Source organism: Dendropsophus ebraccatus, chromosome 8, assembly GCF_027789765.1.
Source record: "Dendropsophus ebraccatus isolate aDenEbr1 chromosome 8, aDenEbr1.pat, whole genome shotgun sequence".
Taxonomy (NCBI): Eukaryota; Metazoa; Chordata; class Amphibia; order Anura; family Hylidae; genus Dendropsophus; species Dendropsophus ebraccatus.
This window is the reverse complement of record NC_091461.1, coordinates 34,486,432-34,511,504: the sequence shown is the minus strand read 5'-3', so window position 1 is coordinate 34,511,504 and position 25,073 is coordinate 34,486,432. Positions and strand designations below refer to the sequence as shown.

General features: G+C 44.1%; 1 protein-coding gene across 2 annotated transcripts in view; it reads right to left on the bottom strand.

Annotated features, from left to right (window-relative positions):
- Nucleotides 1-25,073, bottom strand: part of CFAP46 (cilia and flagella associated protein 46) — a 139,457-nt gene that overhangs the window by 9,148 nt on the left and 105,236 nt on the right. For both annotated transcript variants that reach the window (XM_069980136.1, XM_069980137.1), the window contains exons 46-56: nt 22,365-22,462; nt 20,510-20,592; nt 20,255-20,412; nt 19,866-19,990; nt 17,838-17,920; nt 15,506-15,670; nt 7,095-7,174; nt 6,223-6,283; nt 3,884-3,919; nt 3,482-3,584; nt 1,716-1,828 (exon numbers count right to left, since the gene is read on the bottom strand). In XM_069980136.1, coding sequence (XP_069836237.1) covers nt 1,716-1,828; nt 3,482-3,584; nt 3,884-3,919; nt 6,223-6,283; nt 7,095-7,174; nt 15,506-15,670; nt 17,838-17,920; nt 19,866-19,990; nt 20,255-20,412; nt 20,510-20,592; nt 22,365-22,462 — 1,105 coding nt within the window. The remainder of the gene's footprint in view (nt 1-1,715; nt 1,829-3,481; nt 3,585-3,883; nt 3,920-6,222; nt 6,284-7,094; nt 7,175-15,505; nt 15,671-17,837; nt 17,921-19,865; nt 19,991-20,254; nt 20,413-20,509; nt 20,593-22,364; nt 22,463-25,073) is intronic.

Genomic DNA, 25,073 nt, shown 5'->3' with positions numbered 1-25,073 from the left:
ACACTTAAAAGTATTGTCCAGGAAAAAATCTAACTTAGCCATGCTGCCAGGGACATGTCAGTTATGTATACTTACCTGTCCCGCACCTCTATTGCTGCCGGGGTAGGGAACCTTGGCTCTCCAGCTGTTGCAAAACTTCAACTGCCATCATGGCTGGACAGCCAAAGCTTTATCTTTGGCTGTCCAAGCATGATGGGACTTGTAGTTTTGCAACAGCTGGAGAGCCAAGGTTCCCTCCCCCTGGTATAGAATCTATGCTGACTAGCTATTTCCTATGGGAACGGGTCTTCACTGGATGTTATAAAAACACTGATAGCAGCACAGAGCAAGCAACCGGAAACCGGTAGCAATAGGGGTGCAGGACAGGTAAGTATACATTACTGACATGTCCCCTACAGCCCTGGCAGTGTGACTAAGGCCCCTTCACACATATTGAAAATCTGTCCGGATATCTTGTCTGACCCATAGGGAAACATTAGTCCCAGGACTAATACACTTCAGGATTTTTCCTGAAAGGTGTCCGTTCCGGAAAATAGGTCAGGATTTTATAGATGCTGTCCTATTTATGTCCGGAATTCCAGCACGGAACCCCCCCCCCCCCCCCCCAATAGAAGTCTATGGGAGAGCCCTGAAATTTTGGACTCTTCCCTGACTCAGGCCAGACCATGCCCATCCACCTGTTGAAAACCCCCTGCCCCATCCTCCATGATACAGGAAATGAGGGGGAGACGGTGGCATGGTACACGAGAGAGAGACAGCGGAACAGTACACTAGGGGGCGACAGTGACACGGCACACAAGGGGGAGTTGGCAGTGTGGCACACAAGGGGGAGACGGCGGCGTAGTACATGATGGGGAGACAGTGGCCCCATGTGGGTACATGTGTACATCTAGGGTACATGTGATGTATATGGAATGTACATTGCACTGCCCGTTTCCCGAAGGTAAAAACGGATTACTGTAAGGAAATCCTGATGCTTCCCTCAAGCCTTCTGAGGCCTCCTGATCAGGATTTCCACAAGCATGTGAAGTGAGCCTAAGTATGAATTTTCCCGGACAGTCCCTTAAAGCGACTCTGTACCCACAATCTGACCCCCCCCAAACCACTTGTACCGTCAGATAGCTGCTTTTAATCCAAGATCTGTCCTGCGGTCCGTTCGGCAGGTGATGCAGTTATTGTCCTAAAAAAAATATTTTTAAACCTGAAGCCCCGTGCCAAACAGGAGTATCTGTGCCCTAACTTTGCACCACCCCTCCATCCCTCCTTCCCACCCTCTTCATCATTAGGAATGCTCCAGGCAGATTGCCTCCTATTCCCCACCTGTGGCAGCCCGGCACATGGGCTGGATCGTTAAGGACCTGTGCAATGTTCAGTATGGAGAAAATGTTTCAGTGGCATTCCTAATGCTGAAGAGGTTGGGGAGGAGGGACGGAGGGGTGGTGTAAAGTTAGGGCACAGATACTCCCGTTTGGCACAGGGTTTAAAATGTAAAAGTATTTTTTTAGGACAATAACTGCATCACCTGCTGAACGGACCACAGGACAGATCTTGAATTAAAAGCAGCTATCCGAAGGGGGTCAGATTGAGGGGGTCAGATTGTGGGTACAGAATCACTTTAAGTATCTAGCAGACTGACCATTATAAATCTTTTATTTTTTTTCAATAAACTTTTTAGCGTCCCATTATCAGCAGCTTTAGCTTTGTTTCATCCTCACCTGTAAAATCCATAGCCAGAAATTTGTCTAATAGTATATGTGCTAAAAGCCTCTCTGTCCCATAGAAGATAAAAGCACCACCGCTTGTCATCAGGCTTTCCCACTCTGCATGGCTGGAAGACAATGAATAAAAAAAAAGGTACGTGTTGAAATTCTAGTTACGAGCATATTCATTTAGTTGTGTTTTCAGTCCATGTTAGGTTAATATACTGTATTTCTTGTCTAAAAGCAACACATCAAAGGAAAGCAGGAAAACCTTTCCTTAAGTAGGGCCATGTAAATGCAGGCTTCAGAGGTGTCATTATCGGTGAGCTAGTGTCAGCACTGTAATACGGCATAGCATTAGCTATATATCAGATGATGTGGATGGACCATCATGTAATCATACAGTAGGGAGTCGCTCAGCCTCCAAATTACAGGTCGTGTTTGTTAGGCCCGGTGTGAAGAAGGTGCTGTGATGGTGTGGTAATGATGACGAAGTGCCAGCACTACCACAACCCAGTGATTTTCTTTTAAAGACAGCCACCTATCCCCATCCATGGAGAGAGGTGTATTAGGCAATTCAGTGACATTGATATTCCACTATCTCCATGTTCTGAGCAATCAAATTCTATGGGGAGAAAAAAGACAAGGTAGCACATCCATAAACTTATGACTATATACTACTAACATCACTATTTACTACTAACATCAGGAGTTAGTTACAATTCGATCAAGCTCACACACCTGTTCAAGGTTCCTGATTCGTGTGGGTCCCTTACTTAAAAATGGTGCAGCCCCATGCAGCAACCACCACCGCAACAACAACAGCACCACAGGAGGGAGTGGCCCAGTTGTTCAACAACTCCAATGCTGCTTGACATAGTCCCCCCCCGGGCACTGGGCCACACCACCTGCAGACACAGTGCTGCCACAGCAATGGCCGCCACGAGGGACCACACCATGTGCATTGATCTGGACCTGCTTTGGGCCCATCCTGTACCTCTATGCCCCAGTAATATCAATCAGCAGGGACTGTTTAGTGCAGTAAAGGGTCTGGGTGCCACTACAGAAGGTTTCTTGGCTCAATCACATGCCACATATAAGAGTTATTCAATAGTAATAAGGAGGCACCATATGGCAGTACCCTAATACGGGAGGTTCTTTAGCTGTAATAAGTGATACCTTGTCTAATACCTTGGGATTAGGGATGGTCCGAACCTGCAGAGGTTCGGGTTCGTACAAACCTGAACTCTCGGCAATGATTCCCGCTGTCTTCCACCTCCATGGAGAGGGTGGATACAGCGGGAGGACCGCCTGGAAAACTGGGATACAGCCTATGGCTATGGCTGTATCCCAGTTTTCCAGGCGGTCCTTCGGCTGTATCCACCCACTGAACGGAGCGGGCAGACAGCGGGAATCATTGCCGAGAGTTCAGGTTCGTACCAACCTGAACCTCGGCAGGTTCGGACCATCCCTACTTGGGATGCTAGCTGTGCGAGCCACAACAACCACAGTTCAGCCAATGCTAGCAATATCTGCTAGTTTTTATAACTTTATCTCTTCGTAAAACAATATAAAAGTTGAACTAAAATGCTCCCGACTTTAATAGCCCCCTTATATTGCAGCTTTAGGTGTGAGGTATTGACTGTACAGAAGTCAATAAAACAGTAGCCTAAAACAATTAAAAGACAACAATGAACCACATTGACTTGCTTGTATTTCACATCGGCTCGCGTGTATTGACACTAAAAAGCCAATTGCAACGTTCTTAGCTGAGAACCAACCTGGGTACGTGTGAGCCGCCTGTAATTCCTTCCCAATTAGCAGTAAATTGCTGGTTGTATTTCACAAGAACTTCATTCATTCTATAGACCGGGCTCAGTGATTCTGAATAGAGATAAAAAGAATAGAAAATTGAGTTTCTGAGCTCTTGGATTGCGACCTCTTCATTTTGCATGATTTAGCAAGCATAAGGTAAAATAGGCATTGTCAATACATAAGCAGATATCAAAGGACTTGTATGTATTTACCAACATTAGGCGTTAGTAAATCCATACAGGAATCAATGCAGGGAAATGTATAATTCACTAAGTCGGTGGAGGAGGGAAATCATTGTTTGTAGAGTCATCATTACTGAACAAATACACAATGTATACGTGATTATATTGTTATTGGAAAGTCCTTACCTGGTTCTCTTATGTCATTGAAAGGATCCACAATATCTGATAAATAAAGGTAAGAAAACAATAAAGAACAACACAAAAGGAATTCAAGTCTTAGGCTAAGCTCACAGTGTGAACAAGTGATCAAGTGCAATAGAAATGCGATGGCGGAGCGGGAGACACCAGCAACAACACAATAGAGACTGTAATGACTGCACCTTACCGGTAATTGTTACTTGATATTTTTGGGTGGATTTGGCTAATATAGCTGGCGCTGTGTATCTATTATATATATATATATATATATATATATATATATATATATATATATATACACACATATATGGATGCACCTTACTGGTAATGGTTACTTGATACTTTAGGGTGGATTTGGCCACTATATCTGGCACTGTGTATCTGCCATATAGACATGGCTGCACCTTACCGTAATTGTTGCTTGATACTTTTGGGTGGATCGGGCCACTATAGCTGGAACTGTGTATCTATCATATACAAAAGAAGAGCCCGTGGAGCCTCATTAAAGAGTCTCAAAACACTGGACTAGCCAGATATCCCTAGCTGGGTCCTTCCCGGAGGGATATCTGGCTAGTCCTGTGTTTCTAGACTCTTCAATGAGGCTTCACGGGCTCTTCTTTTGCATATTCATGTTTCCCAGGGGGCAATGCACCTAGGACTTCACTGCATTGAGCGCTTTCACTAGCAGCCGGCAGTGTTATCGTTTGGCTGGTCTCCCTGAGATCAGCGATCTGTTTCTTTTATGGCTCTACTAGGCATTGCTCCTACCTAGCCAGAATCCTGCTCCCCACTGATGAGGGGCAACACCACGAAACAGCTGTATGTGGATGGTCTTGGTTTTTCCCTTGTCATTACACTGACTTATAGGGCCACTTAATATGGTGGTTTTGGTGGTTTCCTTACAGGAGTCACCCATTGGCTGGGTCCTTCCTGGAGGGATATCTGGCTAGTCCTGTGTTTAAAGACTCTTCAGTGAGGCTCCACGGGCTCGTCTGTTGCATATTCATGTTTCCCAGTGTTATAGTTTTGGCTGGCCTTCCTGAGATCTTGATACTTTTGGGTGGTTTTGGCTACTATATGGCTACACTGTGCAACTTTTTTTTATTCCCATTCTGTGTACTTGTATTGGATTTTACGTCTTGTTGTCAAGAACAAATTGGATTTTTATCGGTAGGCATATACTGGCATATTGTGTGCCCCTTTTGTTTACAGGACTGTAGCCACACTGCGCTAAAGCAGTACTTTCTAGCTATACATTGGCATCCCATCAAGAAAGACATTTATTTTAATGGCATGAACTAGTGACTACTAAAAATGTGTATATATACAGGAAGTGACCTGAATGTAGTTATTCGCTGACATGGAATGGGGCACCACAGTATATTTTGGCATCCCTTTTTTAGTCCAAGTTACCAAAATATAGGTAAGATGTATTGCTTTAAAGGAGAAGTCCGGCGAAAATTTTTATCAAGGTATTGTATTGCCCCCCAAAAGTTATTTAAATCGCCAATATACACTTATTACGGGAAATGCTTATAACATGCTTATTTCCCTGAACTTACTACTGCATCAAGGCTTCACTTCCTGGATAACATGGTGATGTCACTTCCCGGATAACATGGTGATGTCACTTCCTGGATAAAATGGTGATGTCATGACCCCACTCCCAGAGCTGTGCGGCTGTGGCTGCTGGAGAGGATGATGGCAGGGGGGCACTGAGGGACACTGAGCTTCCCTCTGCCATCATCCTCTCCAGCAGCCACAGCCCACACAGCTCTGGGAGTCTGGTCGTGACATCACCATTTTATCCAGGAAGTGAAGCCTTGATGCAGTAGTAAGTGCAGGGAAAAAGCACTTTATAAGCATTTCCCATAATAAGTGTATATCGATGTTTTGTATAACTTTTGGGGGCAAAACAATACTTTAATAAAGATTTTCACCAGACTTCTCCATTAATGAGAGTGAACCTAACCTTATAAGATTGGAACCCAACAAGCACGTCTCGATCCATGTTTTTTGCTTTTTTAAACAAAATTATAGGTGGATCCATCAGGAAGGAGGAGTACAAGTCCTTGCTTTATATTCCCATTGCTTGGATTTACTCCTAACAGGATGTGTGATTCCAGCCTCATATACAGTAGACTAAAGACTGCCAGTTATTCTCATAGGAATAGGCTTAAAGACAGGTTTCCTAACTCTAGATTTTGTCTTCCCCTTTTCTGCTTGGTGGAAAAAAAACTTTGTCCAGGAACGGCATTTTGGCCAAGGGTCCTTTTTCTTCTAAGTCACTAGGCATTTTCTAAGCAAAAATCCCTGCTAAAGGATACATTTAAAGCAATGGGTATCCAGTGGCATACAGTTTGCTGGTAGAACACGATTAATAGGCACCTATAAAAAAAATAATACAAAAACAGGACACTGTTATGTAATGGTGCGTTTACACAGAGAGATTTATCTGACAGATCTTTGAAGCCAAAGCCAGTCAAAGACTTTAAATAGGGAACAGGTCATAAAGGAAAGACTGGGATCTATCCTTTTCAAATTATTATTATTATCTATTTATAAAGCGCCCTTAATTCCAGAGCGCTATACAAGAGATAGGGAGTAACAAGCAGGAACAATACAAAATCAGAAAAGTCAGACTGGTACATGGGGGAAGAGGACCCTGCCCGCGAGGGCTTACAATCCATTCCTGGCTTTGGCTTCAAAAATCTGTCAGATAAATCTCTCTGTGTAAACGCAGCCTAAAGCATTGTCATTTATGGAACGACCCTAGACAGGTGTGATACAGATATTAAAAGAAAGCAGGCAAGTTTTTCTAATCCTCTATAACCCTTTTACTATGACCTTATAGAACACAATGGGGCAGGTATGTAATGTACTGCCATTAACTTAGTTTAGTAAAGTATAGGCAATTACCTTTGAGAGAACAATGATAGTTTCTGTGTATTCTAATACGGTAGATAAAAATGGTCAATAACAACACTACAGATTGATAAAGCCGAAGCTATATGACTAATGGGCAGGGACCCTCATCTCTGCTGAGCATCCTGAACTCTTCTAAGATGATGAAAGTTCAGCGGGTTGCTGTTGATCAGGAACAAAGGCCATGGGTTCTCCATCAATCACTCTGGTGTCACATGTCAGTAGTTAGCACATCCCTTGCACCATACACACTGATAGGGAATAGTATGCTCACTGTTTTTATGTTCTTTTTCTGCTCCCCTCTCTGTTTGGAGTCTTTTGCACTCTTCACATCTCTCTTTCCTTCTGCGTCTTCTGTAAGACGATCGACACAAAGAATAAGTCAGTAAATGGTTTCTTTATGACAACACATCAATGATAATCATTAATAGTTAATATCCATCACATACAAAGCCTAAGCTGGCAAATAAAAGGATTGATCAGACACCACTGTGCTTTCATGAAGGAGACGCAGAACTCCCATATGTATCCATACACGCTGGTTCCAATCAATAAACCTGGTGTAAAGATACCTTACTGCCATTAAAGATTTACATCTACAGACCTGGGCTACTTGCTTCCCTATTATGTCACTTTACCTGGAAAAAAGAAAGCCTGAATATGTAGAGATGATTATGTATCCGATAGCAGCCTTCTGTAATAACTAAGGATGTGGATGTGTAATTTGCTTTTATATTTATGCTGTTTATATTTTTTTATAAATATTTCTACATACATTCCTAATATTTTTTTCTTCTTTCAGATTTTTATTATATAAAGAGTACCTGTTATTATAAAAACAAAACTTACAGAGAAAAACCAGATTCAGACCACAACCAATCAAGAGAACAAGCCGTGACAGGTCCACACTTAGGCTATGTTCACACCTTGTAAGAGACCGGGCGTTCCGTGGCCGGGCCAGTCTCAGAGAAGATCATCCATGCAGTACCGGCCGGATGATCTTTAGCGACACTGAGTTTTGATGCGGGTGCATCCACGCGCGCCCGCCGCATCAGAACTCACTTGGCACTTGCATTATAGGGTTGTTCAGCCCCACAAATAGGTGCCCCGCTTTCCTGTGGTGTCCAGCCTGATGCCTGGTCCCAGCAGAGCAGCACTTCCTGATTTTGTTTGAACACACAGGAAATGATGGATCAGCTGACAACCAGCCTCAGCCAGTGATTGGCTGAGCAGGTACTTCCTGCAGATCGAAATGAAAGCAGAAAGTAATGCTTAGCTGTGACCAGACACCAATGAAATGGATTGGTGGGAGATTGTGTATAACATTTTTCTCATTTTATACCAGCTTGAGCCCTTACATAAACATTCTGTATCACTGGTCTACCCATATAAAATGTGAGTAAAGGGACTGTAAGCAGTACCCCGGGACTTCCTTCTGTGGGTGGGTAATGTATCCTGCCTTTGCAGTAGGATACATTGCAGCCTTCCATCAGTGATATATGTGGGAAGTTTTCCCAATGTTCACCTTTGATGGACAGACAATATGTAATGTAAATGGGGCCCTACAGATAACAGCAGGGATGAGGAGAAGGTTATAAACAGCAGGTGAGCGTGTGGATAGGGAGGCTCACATAGGCTGTACATAGGGGGGAAAATCAGTTACAAGGTATTTACAGGAGGAAGAGGGCAGTGTCGGACCTGGGTATCTGAGGCGCACCAGAGGAAATGATCCTGGGGGCCCACCAATGAAGAACCAGTGAGAAACGACATGTCAGTCAGTGTTAGTGCAGATTCTAAAGGTGGCCCACCGGAGGATTCTCCGGTCCTCTGGTGGGCCAGTCTGACACTGGAGGGTGAAGCAAATAGACTGAGTATAAGAGTAGGAAGCAAGGAAAACTGTAGAATCTCTAGACTCTGGGACACATAGACCTCACATGTATCACTTGGCCTAAAGTTTGAAATAAGGATCAGGTTGCAAACTGAATCTAAAGTATGGAGACTGCAGTCCTGAGCTAATGACTCAAGGTTACCACTGACATATGTAAGAATATTTTCCATAGTCTTTTATTGATATAATCTTATTCATTTTCATCAGGCCTCTTTCTAAAAGACGACAATGTAATTAATATTCAATACATATCCAATACAGACTATTACTGTATTCCTCCTATAGTATTGGAAGCTTCTCTATAGACCCATATCCTTGACACATTTGTGATCTGTATGTTAACACAATAGAACTATATATGACGTAGAATAACCAAGTCATTTGTATTAAGGCCCACTGTCTTTAACACAAAGAAGGTGGAAGGTTAAACACTCATGAATATTCACTGCTTTCTGAAACATAAGGCACGAGAGATGATTCAGTATACATTACACATGTATTGTTATACAGGATGTGAAGGGCTGTACATTTTCAGAGTTATAGGACCATGTTTGTATCTGGCTTCTCTGAAAACTTGCACTGTGGTAGGGTATGCCACCCGAGCACCGCAGCGCTGCAATGACACTAGTTTCGCAGAACACTATTTTTCATTAAGGAATAAATAGCCGGTGTGTTTTCTGTATATAAAAAGCAGGCGCTTGTCATATAAACCACTTCTAAGACTTACAAGGTGCAATAATTCAACCGAATGACATTAAAATGTTCTGTCCTGAAGACAAATGCAGGTATACAAACCAAAAGTCATCTCAGAAGACAAATGGGACGGCTCTGTATTGAAGGATTACAATAAAGTAACAATAAATATCAATAAACGAATGCTGCCTATACTGAAATGTATGCGCTGTATGTAGTTATAATACAGCAAAGGCATAAAGTCAATGCAATGCTAACCATAAAGTCTATAGGTGCACTATTTATCCCCTTACTATCAATTCCTCAGGCTTATTTTGTTTCTACCAATCAAAACATGTAGACAGCAACAATATTGTATTTAATAAATACATACATAAATATATATATATATATATATATATATATATATATCTATATAAACAAAATAATATATATATATGCTTATAATATCTGTTCTGCATAGTTATAGTAAACAGTATCCCTGTACTCTAACTACGCTGCATGCATTTTCATTGGACTGTGACATTACTGTGTGCATTATCTCTGTACTGTGATAACATTGTTTGCATTATCCCTTTACTTTGACATTACTGTGCACATTATCCCTGTTCTGTGCATTAAAGAGAACCAATTACCCAATTACTTTCCTAAGGGAGTGTGACCTGGCTCTAGTACCTTACAGGGTCAGTGAGCTATGCCCGGGCAGTCTCCCGCAGGGTGGCTATATGAAAATATGGGTTTATTCCCTGGTCCTGGCCCCCGGTAACTGGGCATGAGGGTGGAGTCGCGGTGGCATGTAGTCACACTGCCTCTGCCTTCTTCCCAGCTACTCACTGATTGGCAGCCTGAGCGATGGTAACTTAAAAATTAAACTTCGATATTCTGAATTTGCCACCCCGCTGGGGTTTGCTAGGCGCATTTGTGCCTGGCAGCAGTAAGGTACTGGGACCAGGTCACATTCCCTCAGGGAGGTGATTGGCTCCCTTTAATCCCATTTTCCCATTCACTGTGTGCAATCTCCCTGTTCTGTGACATCAGTGTATGTGATATTCCTGTACTGTGACATCACTGTGTGCAATATCCCTGTTCTGTGACATCAGTGTATGTGATATTCCTGTACTGTGACATCACTGTGTGCATTATGCCTGTTCTGTGACATCAGTGTATGTGATATCACTGTACTCTGACATGGCTGTGTGCATTATCCATGTCCTGTGATATCAGACTATGTGATATCCCTGCCCTAAAACATGGCTGTGTGCATTATCCCTGTCCTGTGATATCAGTGTATGTTATATTCCTGTACTGTGACATCACTGTGTGCATTATCCCTGTCCTGTGATATCAGTGTACGTGATATCCCTGTACTGAGACATCACTGTGTGCATTATCCATGTACTGTGACATCAGTGTATGTGATATCCCTGTACTGTGACATCACTGTGTGCATTATCCCTGCTCTGTGACATCAGTGTGTGCATTTTACCTGCTCTGTGACATCACTGTGTGCATTATCCCTGTCCTGTGATATCAGTGTATGTGATATCCCTGTACTGAGACATCACTGTGTGCATTATCCCTGTACTGTAACATCAGTGTATGTGATATCCCTGTACTGTGACATCACTGTGTGCATTATCCCTGTCCTGTGAAATCAGTGTATGTGATATCCCTGTACTGAGACATCACTGTGTGCATTATCCCTGTACTGTAACATCAGTGTATGTGATATCCCTGTACTGGGACATTACTGTGTGCATTATCCCTGTACTGTAACATCAGTGTATGTGATATCCCTGTACTGTGACATCACTGTGTGCATTATCCCTGTCCTGTGATATCAGTGTATGTTATATCCCTGTACTGTGACATCACTGTGTGCATTATCCCTGTACTGTAACATCAGTGTATGTGATATCCCTGTACTGTGACATCACTGTGTGCATTATCCCTGCTCTGTGACATCAGTGTACTGTATGTGATATCCCTGTACTGAGACATCACTGTGTATCACTATGTCATCTTTCTCTTTAATGTCACATCATCATGTGCATTATTCCTGTTCTAAGACATCTAGGTGCATTATCCTTGGACTCTGACATTGCTGACACATCATTATACGCATCATTCCTGTACTGTGCCATTACAGCAATCTTTACCATTAGCTCTTCTGTACTGTGATATCCATATATGCCTTCTCCCCTATCTGTGACATTGTCCCATTCCCCTGTACGGTGACACGGCCACTGTTATCCCCTGAATCAGCGTTTCCCAACCGGGGTGCCACGGCACACTGGTGTGTCGGGAGAACCCGCCAGGGGTGCCGCGGGATCCCGGTGGGAAATGCACGCTGTCTCTTTAAGCATCCCGAGAAGCTGCGGCCGCGCAGCTTCTCGGGATGCACAGATCACTTTCATGTTCCGCCCGCACTGTGAGCGGGCGGAACATTAAAGTAAGCAGAATATAGGAGTAGGAAGTGTCGGCATCCTGCTCCTATATTCACTCCCATAGGCTGCCGACGCTTCATGCCAGCAGCCTATGGGAGGCCGGGACGTGACCTCTCCGGCAGGCGTGATGATGTGACGTCATCACGCCTGCCGGAAGTCCCGTCCCCGCGGCTCGCAAGATGGAGCCAGAAGAGGAGGAAGAGCTGCTGCCTGCAGCCACACCGCGGATTAGGTGAGTAGGATGTTTGTTTTTTTTAAGGGGCAGAGCAGGGGGCATTATTAGTACATGGGGGGTACCTCTGGGGGCATTATTAGTATATGGGGGCACCTCTGGGGGCATTATTAGTTCATGGGGGGCACCTCTGGGGGCATTATTAGTATATGGGGGCACCTCTGGGGGCATTATTAGTATATGGGGGCACCTCTGGGGGCGTTAGTATATGTGGGCACCTCTGGGGGCATTATTAGTAGATGGGGGCACCTCTGGGGGCATTATTAGTATATGGGGGCACCTCTGGGGGCGTTATTAGTATATGGGGGCACCTCTGGGGGCATTATTAGTATATGGGGGCACCTCTGGGGGCATTATTAGTATATGGGGGGCACCTCTGGGGGCATTATTAGTATATGGGGGCACCTCTGGGGGCATTATTAGTATATTAGTATATGGGGGCCACCTCTGGGGGCATTATTAGCTCATGGGGGAACCTCTGGGGGCATTATTAGTATATGGGGGCACCTCTAGGGGCATTATTAGTTATGGGGGCCACCTCTGGGGGCATTATTAGTTCATGGGGGCACCTCTGGGGGCATTATTAGCTCATGGGGGCACCTCTGGGGGCATTATTAGTATATAGGGGCACCTCTGGGGGCATTATTAGTTCATGGGGGCACCTCTGGGGGCATTATTAGTCCATAAAGGGGCACCTCTGGGGGCATTATTAGTATATAGGGGCACCTCTGGGGGCATTATTAGTTCATGGGGGCATTATTAGTATATGGGGGCCACCTCTGGGGGCATTATTAGTTCATGGGGGCACCTCTGGGGGCATTATTAGTTCATCACAGCAGGGGATCCTACATACAGGGGGCACAGCAGGGGATCCTACATACAGGGGGCATCCCACATTCCTACTCACTTTACTGCACATAACACCAAACAGCGCAGTTACTATGGGAGCCTACAGGGGGGAGAAAGGGAAGGAAGTTGCTAGAAATGTGCGGAGCCTAAATTGTTTGTCTCGCAGGTTCTGAAGAGATGAAAAGTAGCTGGAAGAAATCATCATGGCGGATGGAGAGGAAAAGGGAAAGTGACGCCTCAGATCAAAGAAGACGTCACCTGTGAGTCCCTGTATGACGGTTTTCTTATTTTGTAGAACATTATTTAGTAGGGGTGCCCCGAGGAAATTTTTTTTTCCAAGGTGTGCCCCGAGGTGGAAAAGGTTGGGAAGCACTGCCCTGAATGACTTAGCTGTGACATCACTGCTTATTATACCAGTGCTGCAGTCCAGATGAAAACACTACACATAATAGTCCTAAAATAGAGAGATCAGCAGCACTCTGTACGGGACGCTGCTGAACCTTCTACTATCCGAACTAATGTCATACACCACCACTGCACACGGATGAGTAAACCACAACAATTCCTTCGTAGCTCTGCGGTTATTCTGCATTTTCTATCTCTTTACTGTGAGAATAAATAAGCAGAAAAGTGACATGATGAAGATGGTCTGTCCTCTGTGATTGAATCCTAATATGAGAATGCCCCCCTCTGGTCTACCGCCAGAATGCTAATTGCTGACAATGCACAGGTGCAGAGGATTTGCTTAACCACTTCATGTCTGTGGCATTTTGGGCTTTCATGACTAGATCAAAAAATGACCTTTTTTGTTTAGTTTTTTTTTTTTGCTCCTTTTTTTGCAAAACATATTGTGCTTTCTGATGATTTAAAACTAAATGTATTTTTTGTTTTATAAATTATAAGTGGTTTAATGCTGTCTTTTCATTGATTCATTGTCCAATAAATGCTAAATATGTGTACACTGTATAATCTATGACGTCCCTACACCAGAGCCGTATTTACCACTAGGCACCTGTTTTTTGTTTGTTTTTTTAGTCTCCCAACTCCTGTTTAGACTTGCCAGTAAATCTGGTGTTTTTTTTGAGGGGGTGAGGGGTGGAGGGGGTACATGGTGGTATTGGTCAGGTCTGGTATGGCGGTGTTATCCAGTCACAGTATGGTGGTATTGGTCAGGTCTGGTATGGCGGTGTTATCCAGTCACAGTATGGTGGTATTGGTCAGGTCTGGTACGACAGTGTTATCGTGTCACAGTATGGTGGTATCAGGTCTGGTGTGGCAGTGTTACCCAGTCACAGTATAGCGGTATTGTTCAGGTCTGGTGTGGCAGTGTTATCCAGTCACACTATGGCGGTGTTATCCAATCACAGTATGGTGGTATTGGTCAGTACTGGTATGGTGGTGTTCTCCAGTCACAGTATGGCGGTATTGTTCAGGTCTGGTGTGGCGATGGTAAATGTGACACCTGGAGCTATTAACTAACTACCAATCTACCAACCCTGTGGTGAGAATTCTTTCAGACAATATGCAGACTGCTCTAATCAGTGATTCAATGTGGAAACTTGTTTATGTTTTTAGCAGCTAAAAACCATGAAAAGCGCAAGGAAAAAAAAAACATTCAGTAATCGTGCAAAAGAAGATACGGTAGTGGAGAAGAAGAAACTAAAATTAGTAGCTGCAGGTTATTTTATTTTTGGCGCAATTGCATTGTACTTGACAGATTTTGTGTTAATGCTGAAGCAACATACGTCCATGTGAAAACTCCAGATGGAACTGAGCAGTTTTTTTTTTAGGGTGAACAAAAGTTAAGTGGGAGTGGAGGAGAAGGAAGAAACTTTTATTTGATAAGATATAATATAAAGTTTCTTACATTCGCTTGTACTACTGGATTATGCAACGTCTGTTCAAACAACACTGACCCCTTATACTCATGCTAGAGCTTCACGCACCCGCATAATGCCAATCATGTGAGATCAGGATTTCTCACCCATTGTGACTTGTCCTAAATATTCTATTGGTTTAGTAATGTTAAAGAGACTCTGTCAGTAGGTTTATACTGTCCTATCTCAGGGTAGCAAAAACTAGTGACAGAGAAGCTGAATAGAATGATGTATCGCTTACATTGTTCTGTGCAGCTGATCCAGAAATATCCTCCTGAATAACATGGACAATAAGTAGTCCTCTCTATTATGTGCATGAGCCCAGTAGTCCTGGATATTCATGAGAAACAGAAAACTCCGCCCACTAACTGCTGATTAGCAGTTATCTATCCATGCTGTCTATAGGCAATCAACTGTCAATCAGCAGCTAGAGGGCGGGGGGCACAAATTCTATTCTCCTGCATATTAGGAGAACGGCTGAACAGAAAGATGGAAGTAATACACTGATCCGTTCAGCATTTCTGTAACTAGTTAATGCCACCCTCATTTAAGGCAGCACAAACCCAGTGACAGATTCCCTTTAAGTGATCTGGCATCATCACATATCTGCATCCTACACACTTTTAGCCCTACTGGATATAATAAAGAGACTGATATCACACAGCTTAGAATATAAGTGACTCCCTCCACCTATGCTACCTGTGTGATCTCTATGAATCCTGTTGTGCAATAACTGAAGTGAAAAGTCTCTAGACACAGAGTTTACGCCGTCGTCCTTGAAAACTCCAAGAGCCTCTAATGGCAGCTGCTGAAGTGATTTGTCTGCCAGCAAAATAATACAATCGCCCAAGTCCACTGATGCACCTGCAAACATTGAAAGGAATAGATTACAGAGTGAAAATCAGAGTCTCCGCAAGTTCAGATCAAAGAAAAGAAACTCATTTTCCCTGATAACAATCCCAAAATAAAAACTAGTCTATACAGGAAAGGGAGAGTTAATAGCCTGAATCTATAGTCATTTAGAACCAATTTTATATACAGTATCTATAATTGTTTTGAGATCCAGCGAACTGCAAAATGGAAACTAAATAGATGAAGGATGTACAGTTAGGGTAGGTTCACACTTACCGGATCCGCAGCAGATCCACAGCAGATTTCATTTTAATAACTGAACACAGCATCAAATCTGCACCATCAAATCTGCTGCGGATCTGCTGCGGATCCTGTAGGTGTGAACGCACCCTTAAAGAACCATTGTTCAAGGTAAAGAAGAAGAACATTGTGTGCATACTAGACATTATAGGGTCTTCTAGGCTCTCAGTTACTGATCTGCGAGATGCCAACACCAAGCACCTCTGCTGATTGCACTGCACAGTGAACAGGACAGGACGCAGTTGTTCAGTTTACTATGTAGTGGTGGAACTGCTACAGTACATGCAGCTTAGCTCCCATTAAAGTGCTTCTAGCTTTGTTAACTGTGTTGTGAACCGCAGCGATCAGCAATTGAGTCTGTCTTGTGAATAGGCCATCAATCTGTCTAGCCCAGAAAACCCTCTTAAAAATGGGGATGGGAGGGGGGGGGGGGGGTCGTTTTTTTTTTTGTACAAAAGAATGAAGGATGAACTGCAAATCCAGACTAGGCCCATGGACAAGGTTATAACCCTAAATTATAACTTATCCACAGGACAGGTGACAGGACCTGAGTGGAATGGAGTGTTAGCACATGTGCTCAACAGGTGTTCATTTCATTTGAGACTGTGGAGATCCCAGAGGTCACACCCCAACTGATCTTAAGTCAAAAGTTGAGAATGCATTCACTGGCAATGGGACTGTCAAAGATGGCACCCCAACAATCAGACCACCACCGAACAGATACATGCAGTAGGTACCAGCCCCTTTATGGGCAATAAGATATAATGCTGAAATAATTCCTTTAATTTCCACAATGACCTGGCTCAGTTGCCCCTAGCAACCAATCAGATTCCATCTTTCATTTTCCAAAGAGTCTGTGAGGAATGAAAGGTGGAATCTGATTGGTTGCTAGGGGCAACTGAGCCAGTTTCACTTTACACCATGTTTGATAAATCTCCCCCTATTACACAGACAGATGTCACGGCCGTGGCGGCGTCCTGTGCTCTGGGCCGCCGCCGCGACCTTCCTCTGCCCCATGCAGCCGCCGGGGTCCTTGTGCAGGGACCCGGCGCTGCTACTTGTTCGGCCCTGGGGGGCACCTTACATCGCCCGCTCCTGTCTCCGTCTGTGCCGGCGCGCGCGTCCCCGCCTCCTAGGGCGCGCGCGCCGGCTGTCTCAGTTTTAAAGGGCCAGTCCGCCCCTATTTGGGTAGTTGCACTATCACTCCCTATAAATTCCAGCCCTGCCCCACTACAGGTGTTGGAGCCTCTGCATGCTTCCCATATCGTTTGGCCCAGCTCCCTGTTGTTCCTGACCTTAGTCCTTGTCCCTTGTTCCTGTCCGCAGTCCTTGCCCGCTGCCTTCCCATTGTTCCCGAGTCCTGTCCGCCACCTGTGATCACGCCTACAGACCTCTGCCTGCACTATCTCCTGCCTACTGCTCCTGCCAGGCCTCGCCTGCCGTCACTAGCAACCAAGCCAGGGGTAGCGACCTGGGGGTCGCCTGCCACAGCAAGTCCATCCCGCCTTGCGGCGGGCTCTGGTGAAAACCAGCGGCCCCTTAGACTCCGCTCCCTAGTGAGGTTAGTGCCATCGCTAGTGACGGTCCAGTGGATCTGACAGATTATTGAAACCAAAGCCAGGAATGGATTTTTTTTTTAAAAAGAGGAGAAATCTCAATTGTTCCTTTATGAGATGTTCCCTGTTTATGACAGGTTTTATGGAACACTGGGACACATTTTTAGTTAAACAAGGGAATGTGGACAATGCTTTTACATGGATTCTATGTAAAACATAATTGTGTGAATGTATCCTCTTTAATACTGAGTTTCGGAATATTCTCTGATGTTGGTGTCTGCTGTGGACTCGCTCTATGACACTCTACAAGGAGCCGTACATACTGGATGTTGTCGCTGGCTTTTCATCTTTCTCTCTGGACTTTGCTCGCACTGATTCTGTCGTTGAAAGAGGTGGAGATGGCTGTCTGCAAGGCAACAATCATACGTTCTAATGTGAAACCAATATCAGCCATAAACACAACTTTTTTCAATTCACAGTTGAAACATCCCCATATTGCATTTAGGTATTAGTCAGCAACAAATCTTGCTGAACAAAGACAACGCTTTCCCTTTGAATTTGTGTATGATACACTTTATAATGGACTGAATAAGAAGTATAACCTAATAGAGTAGCAAACACCCTGCTCCTCCTTTGTAGCCTTTCTTTCCTTGTCTAGCAACTTAAAGGGGTTGTCTAGCAGAAATCTTTTTCTTTTAAATCAACTGATATCAAAAAGTTATATAGATTTGTAATTTACTTCTATTACAAAATCTTAAGTTTTCCTATACTTTTTAGCTACTGTATGTCCTGCAGGAAATGTTTTATTTTCAGCCTGACACAGTGTGACATCTGTGGCCGAGACAGGAATCTGCTGTGATCTGCTGTGTGCTAACAAAACACCTGGCAGACCTGCCTCCACTTTGCAATACAGTCACTGTAGCACTAGCCGCTCTCTGCTGGTTATACGCTATACATTAATGTGTTTCTTTTACTTATTCCCTGGTAACGTTGGAAATATTGAATACTAATCTTTATTTGTAGATAACATAAATCCCTTTAACAACAGAAATAACATTAGTAATGCTGACAGTGATCATTTGTCCCGCTTCTCCTATTAAGGACATGACGCACGGCTCTGTCACATGCTTGGTCTTTCCACTGGAGGAAGATGAAGACTTTATACTTTTAATTTAATACCGACTCTGTGGTGAGAGCAAGCGGGACTGGGGATCCGATCATTGTGTTATAAACAAGCTGTGCCCATCCTAATATAACTTTCACTAAGGTCTGAAAATAGAAGAGGGAAGGCGTGCGTGTGGATGGGAACGTCTCAAATTAACTATTACTATTAATGACATCTGATTATTATCCAGGGTTCATGCTAACTAACAACTACCAAAAAACAACCAGCGAGCTGGACAATCACAGCTTATTGGGAGCCCCTGACTGCAGAGGATCTTCTCTGCCCATGGCTGGCCATTCGTGTGGCTCTTTTGTGACATTAAAGGGGTTGTCCAGTGAAAATCTTTTTCTTTCAAATCAACTGGTGTCAGAAAGTTATATAGATTTGTTATTTACTTTTATTCAAAAATCTCAAGTCTTCCAGTACTTGTCAGCTGCTGTATGTCCTGCAGGAAGTGGTGTATACTTTCTAGTCTGACACAGTGCTCTCTGCTGCCGCCTCTGTCCATGTCAGGAACTGTCCAGAGCAGCAGCAAATCCCCATAGAAGTAAACAGAATTTACTTCTATAAAAAAAAAAAATCAAGTCTTTCCGTACTTATCAGCTGCTGTATGTCATGCAGGAAATATTGTTTTATTTTCAGTCTGACACTGCTCTCTGCTGACACCTCTGGCCGAGACAGGTCTCGGTTTTCTATGAATTCCCATAGAAAACCTCTCCTGCTCTGGACAGTTCCTGTCTCGACCAGAGAGGTCAGCAGAGAGCACTGTGTCAGACTGAAAATAAAACATTTCCTGCAGGACATACAGCAGCTGATAAGTATAAGAAGACTTGAGGTTTTTTTAATAGAAGTAAATTACAAATCTGTATAACTTTCTGACACCAGTTGATTTGAAAGAAAAGGATTTTCGCTTGACAACCCCTTTTAGGCTGTGGTTGCACAGTGGTGGCAACAGAGAGCATTCTGGAAAGAATTCACCACTTCTTGCAGGACATACAGCAGCTGATAAGTACTGAAAGGCTTGAGATAAAAAAAAATACTTTTCTTTCTGACACCAGTTCATTTAAAAACAACTCTTCTTCTCCAGAGAACCCCTTTAACTCTGCAATATTTCTACATTAAACCAGCAAGAAATGTCCTCAAAAAAGTATAAGAAATACAAAATGACATAAAAATTATTGAGTACCTGAATGGAGAAAAGTCTAGCTGAAGAAGTACAGGGCTCAAATAGGTTTCCAGGACTTCCACTATCTCATGAAAGTCTTCCATAAGTTTTCTTTGTTTCTCTTCCTCTACTGTGCTTGGATTATTCTGGATACACATAAAGTTTATTATCAGGAATATTTGTATACAACTATATTAGAATGTACTAAAAGCATAATAAGAGGATTCAATGGCACAAACCAGACTGACACTAAGAGCGGCCCATATCTGCACAATACAGATTGACATATTAGTCTATCTATAAGTAAAAGGAAATACTGTATATACGATTGGCTGTGGAGGAAAATACACAAAGACACTGGTAGTCATCTTATTGATTACTGGGGACAGAGTTCCAGATGTAGAAGCTACCATTGCTGGGTCCTTGTTGATTTTGCGCCTTGTGAAGCTTTCTTGATGTTCCCTTCTGAGGAGGCGCTGCATGGTATCTTGTCTGAACAGTTCCATTTTTTCCAGCAAGCCTGTAAACACGAGACGATCCACAGAACATCGGGCAACTTTTGCTCGCACTGATGAAATGAAGAAGAGTCATGGTGTAGGGCGATTAAAAAAAAAGAAAAAGGAAATGTTCTAAATATGAGTTTTTCTTATTGAGAAGCTACTTACAGTTTTTTTGCTGTTGAGTTGACTTTCCTTTATGTGTGGAGACTGGTTTGGGCTTTTCAAGAAGAACTCCGTACAAGAGTGATCTATTAAAAGGGGGAATAAAGAGACTATTAACATGATCCATCTATCCGTTACTGTGAATGTGTCACCTGTCAGTGAATGTGTCACCTGTCAGATACTGAAACACGCTTTTCTAATCTATTTGTATTATGGGAGCAGCCATCTTGCCTGAGTTGCTTTTAACAGCATTTAGAGATATGCTTTACAGCAAGCCCAATGGACATAGACAGACAAGTCTCACCATATATATTATGTGCAGGGAGGCGGAGGTTGATCTCTGAGCTCCAGCTGTTGTGAATGGTGTCCTATCTCTACACTGGCCAACCTTCACTGTACTCCTGGCTGAGATTATAGGCAGGACACTGAGTGGGCTGTCACAGGCAATGTTGTCTACAATTATACTATTTATGATGTCATTATAGATCGTATTTATGGCATCGATGATGTAATCAGTGATGTTGTTGATAAAGTTATTGTTGTCAATGATTGTCATCAGTGATGTCATTGATGATGTCATCAAAGATGTCATTAATGATTTCATCTTGATGATGTCATCACTACTCAATGATGTCATCGATGATGTAATTAATGATGTAATCAGTGATGTCAACGATGATGTTGTCAATAAAGTTATCATTGTTGTCAATGATTGTCATCAGTGATGTCATCACTACTCGATGTCATCGATGATGTTATCAATTATGTCAACGATGATGTCATTACTACTCGATGATGTCATTGATGACGTAATCAGTGATGTCAGTAATGTCAACAATGTTGTCGATAAAGTTATCATTGTTGTCAATGATTGCCATCAGTGATGTTATCAATGATGTTATCAATGATTTCAACAATGTCATTGATGATGTCATCACTACTCGATGATGTCATTGATGATGTAATCCATGTAATCAGTGATGTCAACGATGATGTTGTCGGTAAAGTTAATGTTGTCATTGATTGTTATCAGTGATGTCCTCAATGATGTCTACGATTATACTATTTATGATGTCATAGATGTTATTTATGTTATCGATGATGTCATCAGTGATGTCTATGATGATGTTTTAGATAAAGTTATAACTGTTGTCAATGATTGTCATAATAATAATAATAATAATTTTGATTTGTATAGCACCATCAGATTCCGCAGCACTTTACGATCCTAGGGGTACATACATAGACATAAATCATATATCACAGAGATCTACATATAGTTATCCATACATGAGGAGTGAGGGCTCTGCTCGCATGCATGAGCTTACAGACTATTAGGAGGAGGTGCAAGACAAAATGGCAGAGGGGCAAAGTCCTTCCTCTTTAGCATGGTTCGGCCATCTTTATAAATAAGGCAGTGCAGGTAAAGGTGGGTAAACCGGTCACCAACCAATGCCTCCATGCTACAGGTCTAAGTGCTTAAATGCCTGGCGTATGTATTGGGGGGGGAGGGTCAATTTAGGGAACCTGGTAAGCCTGTTTGAACAGATGAGTTTTGAGGGCACGTTTAAAGTGTTGGGTATTGGAGGTGAGTCTAACAGTCTTGGGTAATGCATTCCATAGAATTGGTGCAGCTCGGGTAAAATCCTAGAGACGGGAGTGAGAGGCGCAGATTAAGGTGATGTCGTCAATAGAATAACAACGGTTGTTCTATTGTATAGAAATGTTGCCATTGTTCTAAAACACACACAGCGTCTAGAGAGCTGACTATTCTAGATAAAACTACAATTATAAAATAAATTGTTCATTAAAAAAAAAAAATAAATAATAATAATAATAATAATGGCATACAAAGTACCTGTCTTCCGAATGTTGCAAAATTACAACATTAAAATTAGGAGGCAATTCATTAAAAATGTTGAAATATTGCATGGTGACTTGAAGATTTCCCCACACCTACAAAGTACAGAGAATAAGTAAAAAGAAAGGTAAAAATGACAATAAACTACAGTAATAAAAAATAAAAAGACAAGCAATACCTAAAAATCAGTGCAGTCAGTCTATTAGCTTTCATTGTTTAAACAGTCTTTATTAAATACCGTATTGCTGTATAGCTGGGGTACTCAACAACTTTTAGTGAAGGTCCACTTACTGGGGTCTATTGTCAGGTGAAGGCGAGCTGAACATCAGTAGTAAATGTGTTACTTTTCACAAAGGTTGTTGAATAGAGATGAGCGAACCGGGTTCGGGTTCAAGTCCATCCGAACCCAAACTTTCAGATTAGCGAGGGCTGCTGAACTTGGATAAAGCTCTAAGGTTGTCTGGAAAACATGGATACAGCCAATGACTATATCCATGTTTTCCACATAGCCTTAGGGCTTTATCCAAGTTCAGCAGCCACCACTAATCAAATGCCGAAAGTTCGGGATCGGATCGACTCGAGCATGCTCCAGGTTCGCTCATCTCTATTGTTGAACTATTTACATACAGAATTGATGCTTATTAGGGTATGTTCACACTGAGGAAAGGGGTGGAATCCCGCCTGTCTTGGTGTCCCATAGTCCGTCTATGGGAGAGCGCGCGCTGACATGCCACTTTTTTGAGCGGAGAGCGGCGGCTGTGGAGGAGCGTGCGCCCTCTCATTCACTCACAGCGGCACACTGAGCACGGCGTATTTGCTCTGTGTGAACATACCCTTAGTAGAAAACTGGCATTTTTTCTCTCTCTCTAAAGCCCTTTGATACTAGGTACAAAGGGGGTGACTGCTCCCAGTAGTACATAGGCACCCCTGTTGCTCCCCTAGTAGTATATAGCCCCCGTTGCTCCCCAGTAGTATATAGCCCCCTGTGCGCTCTCCCCCAGTAGTATATAGCACCCCTGTGCGCTCTCCCCCTGTAGTATATGGCCCCCGTGCGCTCTCCCCATGTAGTATATAGTCCCCCGTGCGCTCTCTCCCAGTAGTATATAGCCCCCCCGTGCGCTCTCCCCCTGTAGTATATAGCCCCTTTGTGTGCTCTCCCCCTGTTGTACATAGTCCCCCTGTGCGCTCTCCCCAGTAGTATATAGCCCCCCGTGTGCTCTCCCCCTGTAGTATATAGCCCCCTGTACGCTCTCCCCCAGTAGTATTTAGCCCCCTGTGCGCTCTCCTCCTGTAGTATATAGCCCCCCTGTCGTATATAGTCCCCCTGTGCACTCTTCCCCAGTAGTATATAGCCCCCCTGTGCGCTCTCCCCCAGTAGTACATAGCCTCCTGTGCACTCTCCCCTGTAGTATATAGCCCCCCTGTCGTATATCGTCCCCCTGTGCACTCTCCCCCAGTAGTATAAAGCCCCCCTGTGCGCTCTTCCCCAGTAGTATATAGCCCCCCTGTGCGCTCTCTCCCAGTAGTATATAGCCCCTCCCTCGTGCGCTCTCCCCCTGTAGTATATAGCCCCCCTGTAGTATATAGTCCCCCTGTGCGCTCTCCCCCGGTAGTATATAGCCCCCCTGTGCGATCTCCCCCAGTAGTATATAGCCCCCCTGTGCGATCTCCCCCTGTAGTAAATAGCCCCCCCCTGTGCGCTCTCCCCCTGTAGTATATAGCCCTCCTGTGCGCTCTCCCCCTATAGTATATAGCCCCCCTCTACTCTCTCCCCCTGTAGAATATAGCCCCCCTGTGCGCTCTTCCCCAGTAGTATATAGCCCCCCTGTGCGCTCTCCCCCTGTAGTATATAGTCCCCGGTGCGCTCTCTCCCAGTAGTATATAGCCCCCCGTGCGCTCTCCCCCTGTAGTATATAGCCCCTTTGTGTGCTCTCCCCCTGTAGTACATAGTCCCCCTGTGCGCTCTCCCCCAGTAGTATATAGCCCCTGTGTGCTCTCCCCCAGTAGTATATAGCCCCCGTGTGCTCTCCCCCTGTAGTATATAGCCCCCTGTGCGCTCTCCCCCAGTAGTATTTAGCCCCCTGTGCGCTCTCCCCCTGTAGTATATAGCCCCCCTGTCGTATATAGTCCCCCTGTGCAGTCTTCTCCAGTAGTATATAGCCCCCCTGTGCGCTCTCCCCCAGTAGTACATAGCCCCCTGTGCACTCTCCCCCTGTAGTATATAGCCCCCCTGTCGTATATCGTCCCCCTGTGCACTCTCCCCCAGTAGTATAAAGCCCCCCTGTGCGCTCTTCCCCAGTAGTATATAGCCCCCCTGTGCGCTCTCTCCCAATAGTATATAGCCCCCCCCCATGCGCTCTCCCCCTGTAGTATATAGCCCCCCTGTAGTATATAGTCCCCCTGTGCTCTCTCCCCCGGTAGTATAAAGCCCCCCTGTGCGATCTCCCCCAGTAGTATATAGCCCCCCCTGTGCGATCTCCCCCTGTAGTAAATAGCCCCCCCTGTGCGCTCTCCCCCTGTAGTATATAGCCCCCCTGTACTCTCTCCCCCTGTAGAATATAGCCCCCCTGTGCGCTCCCCCAGTAGTATATAGCCCCCCTGTGCGCTCTCCCCCTCCCATATAGCTCCCCCTGTGCGCTCTCCCCCTCCCATTTAGCCCCCCTGTGCGCTCTCCCCTTGTAGTATATAGCCCCCTGTGTGCATTCC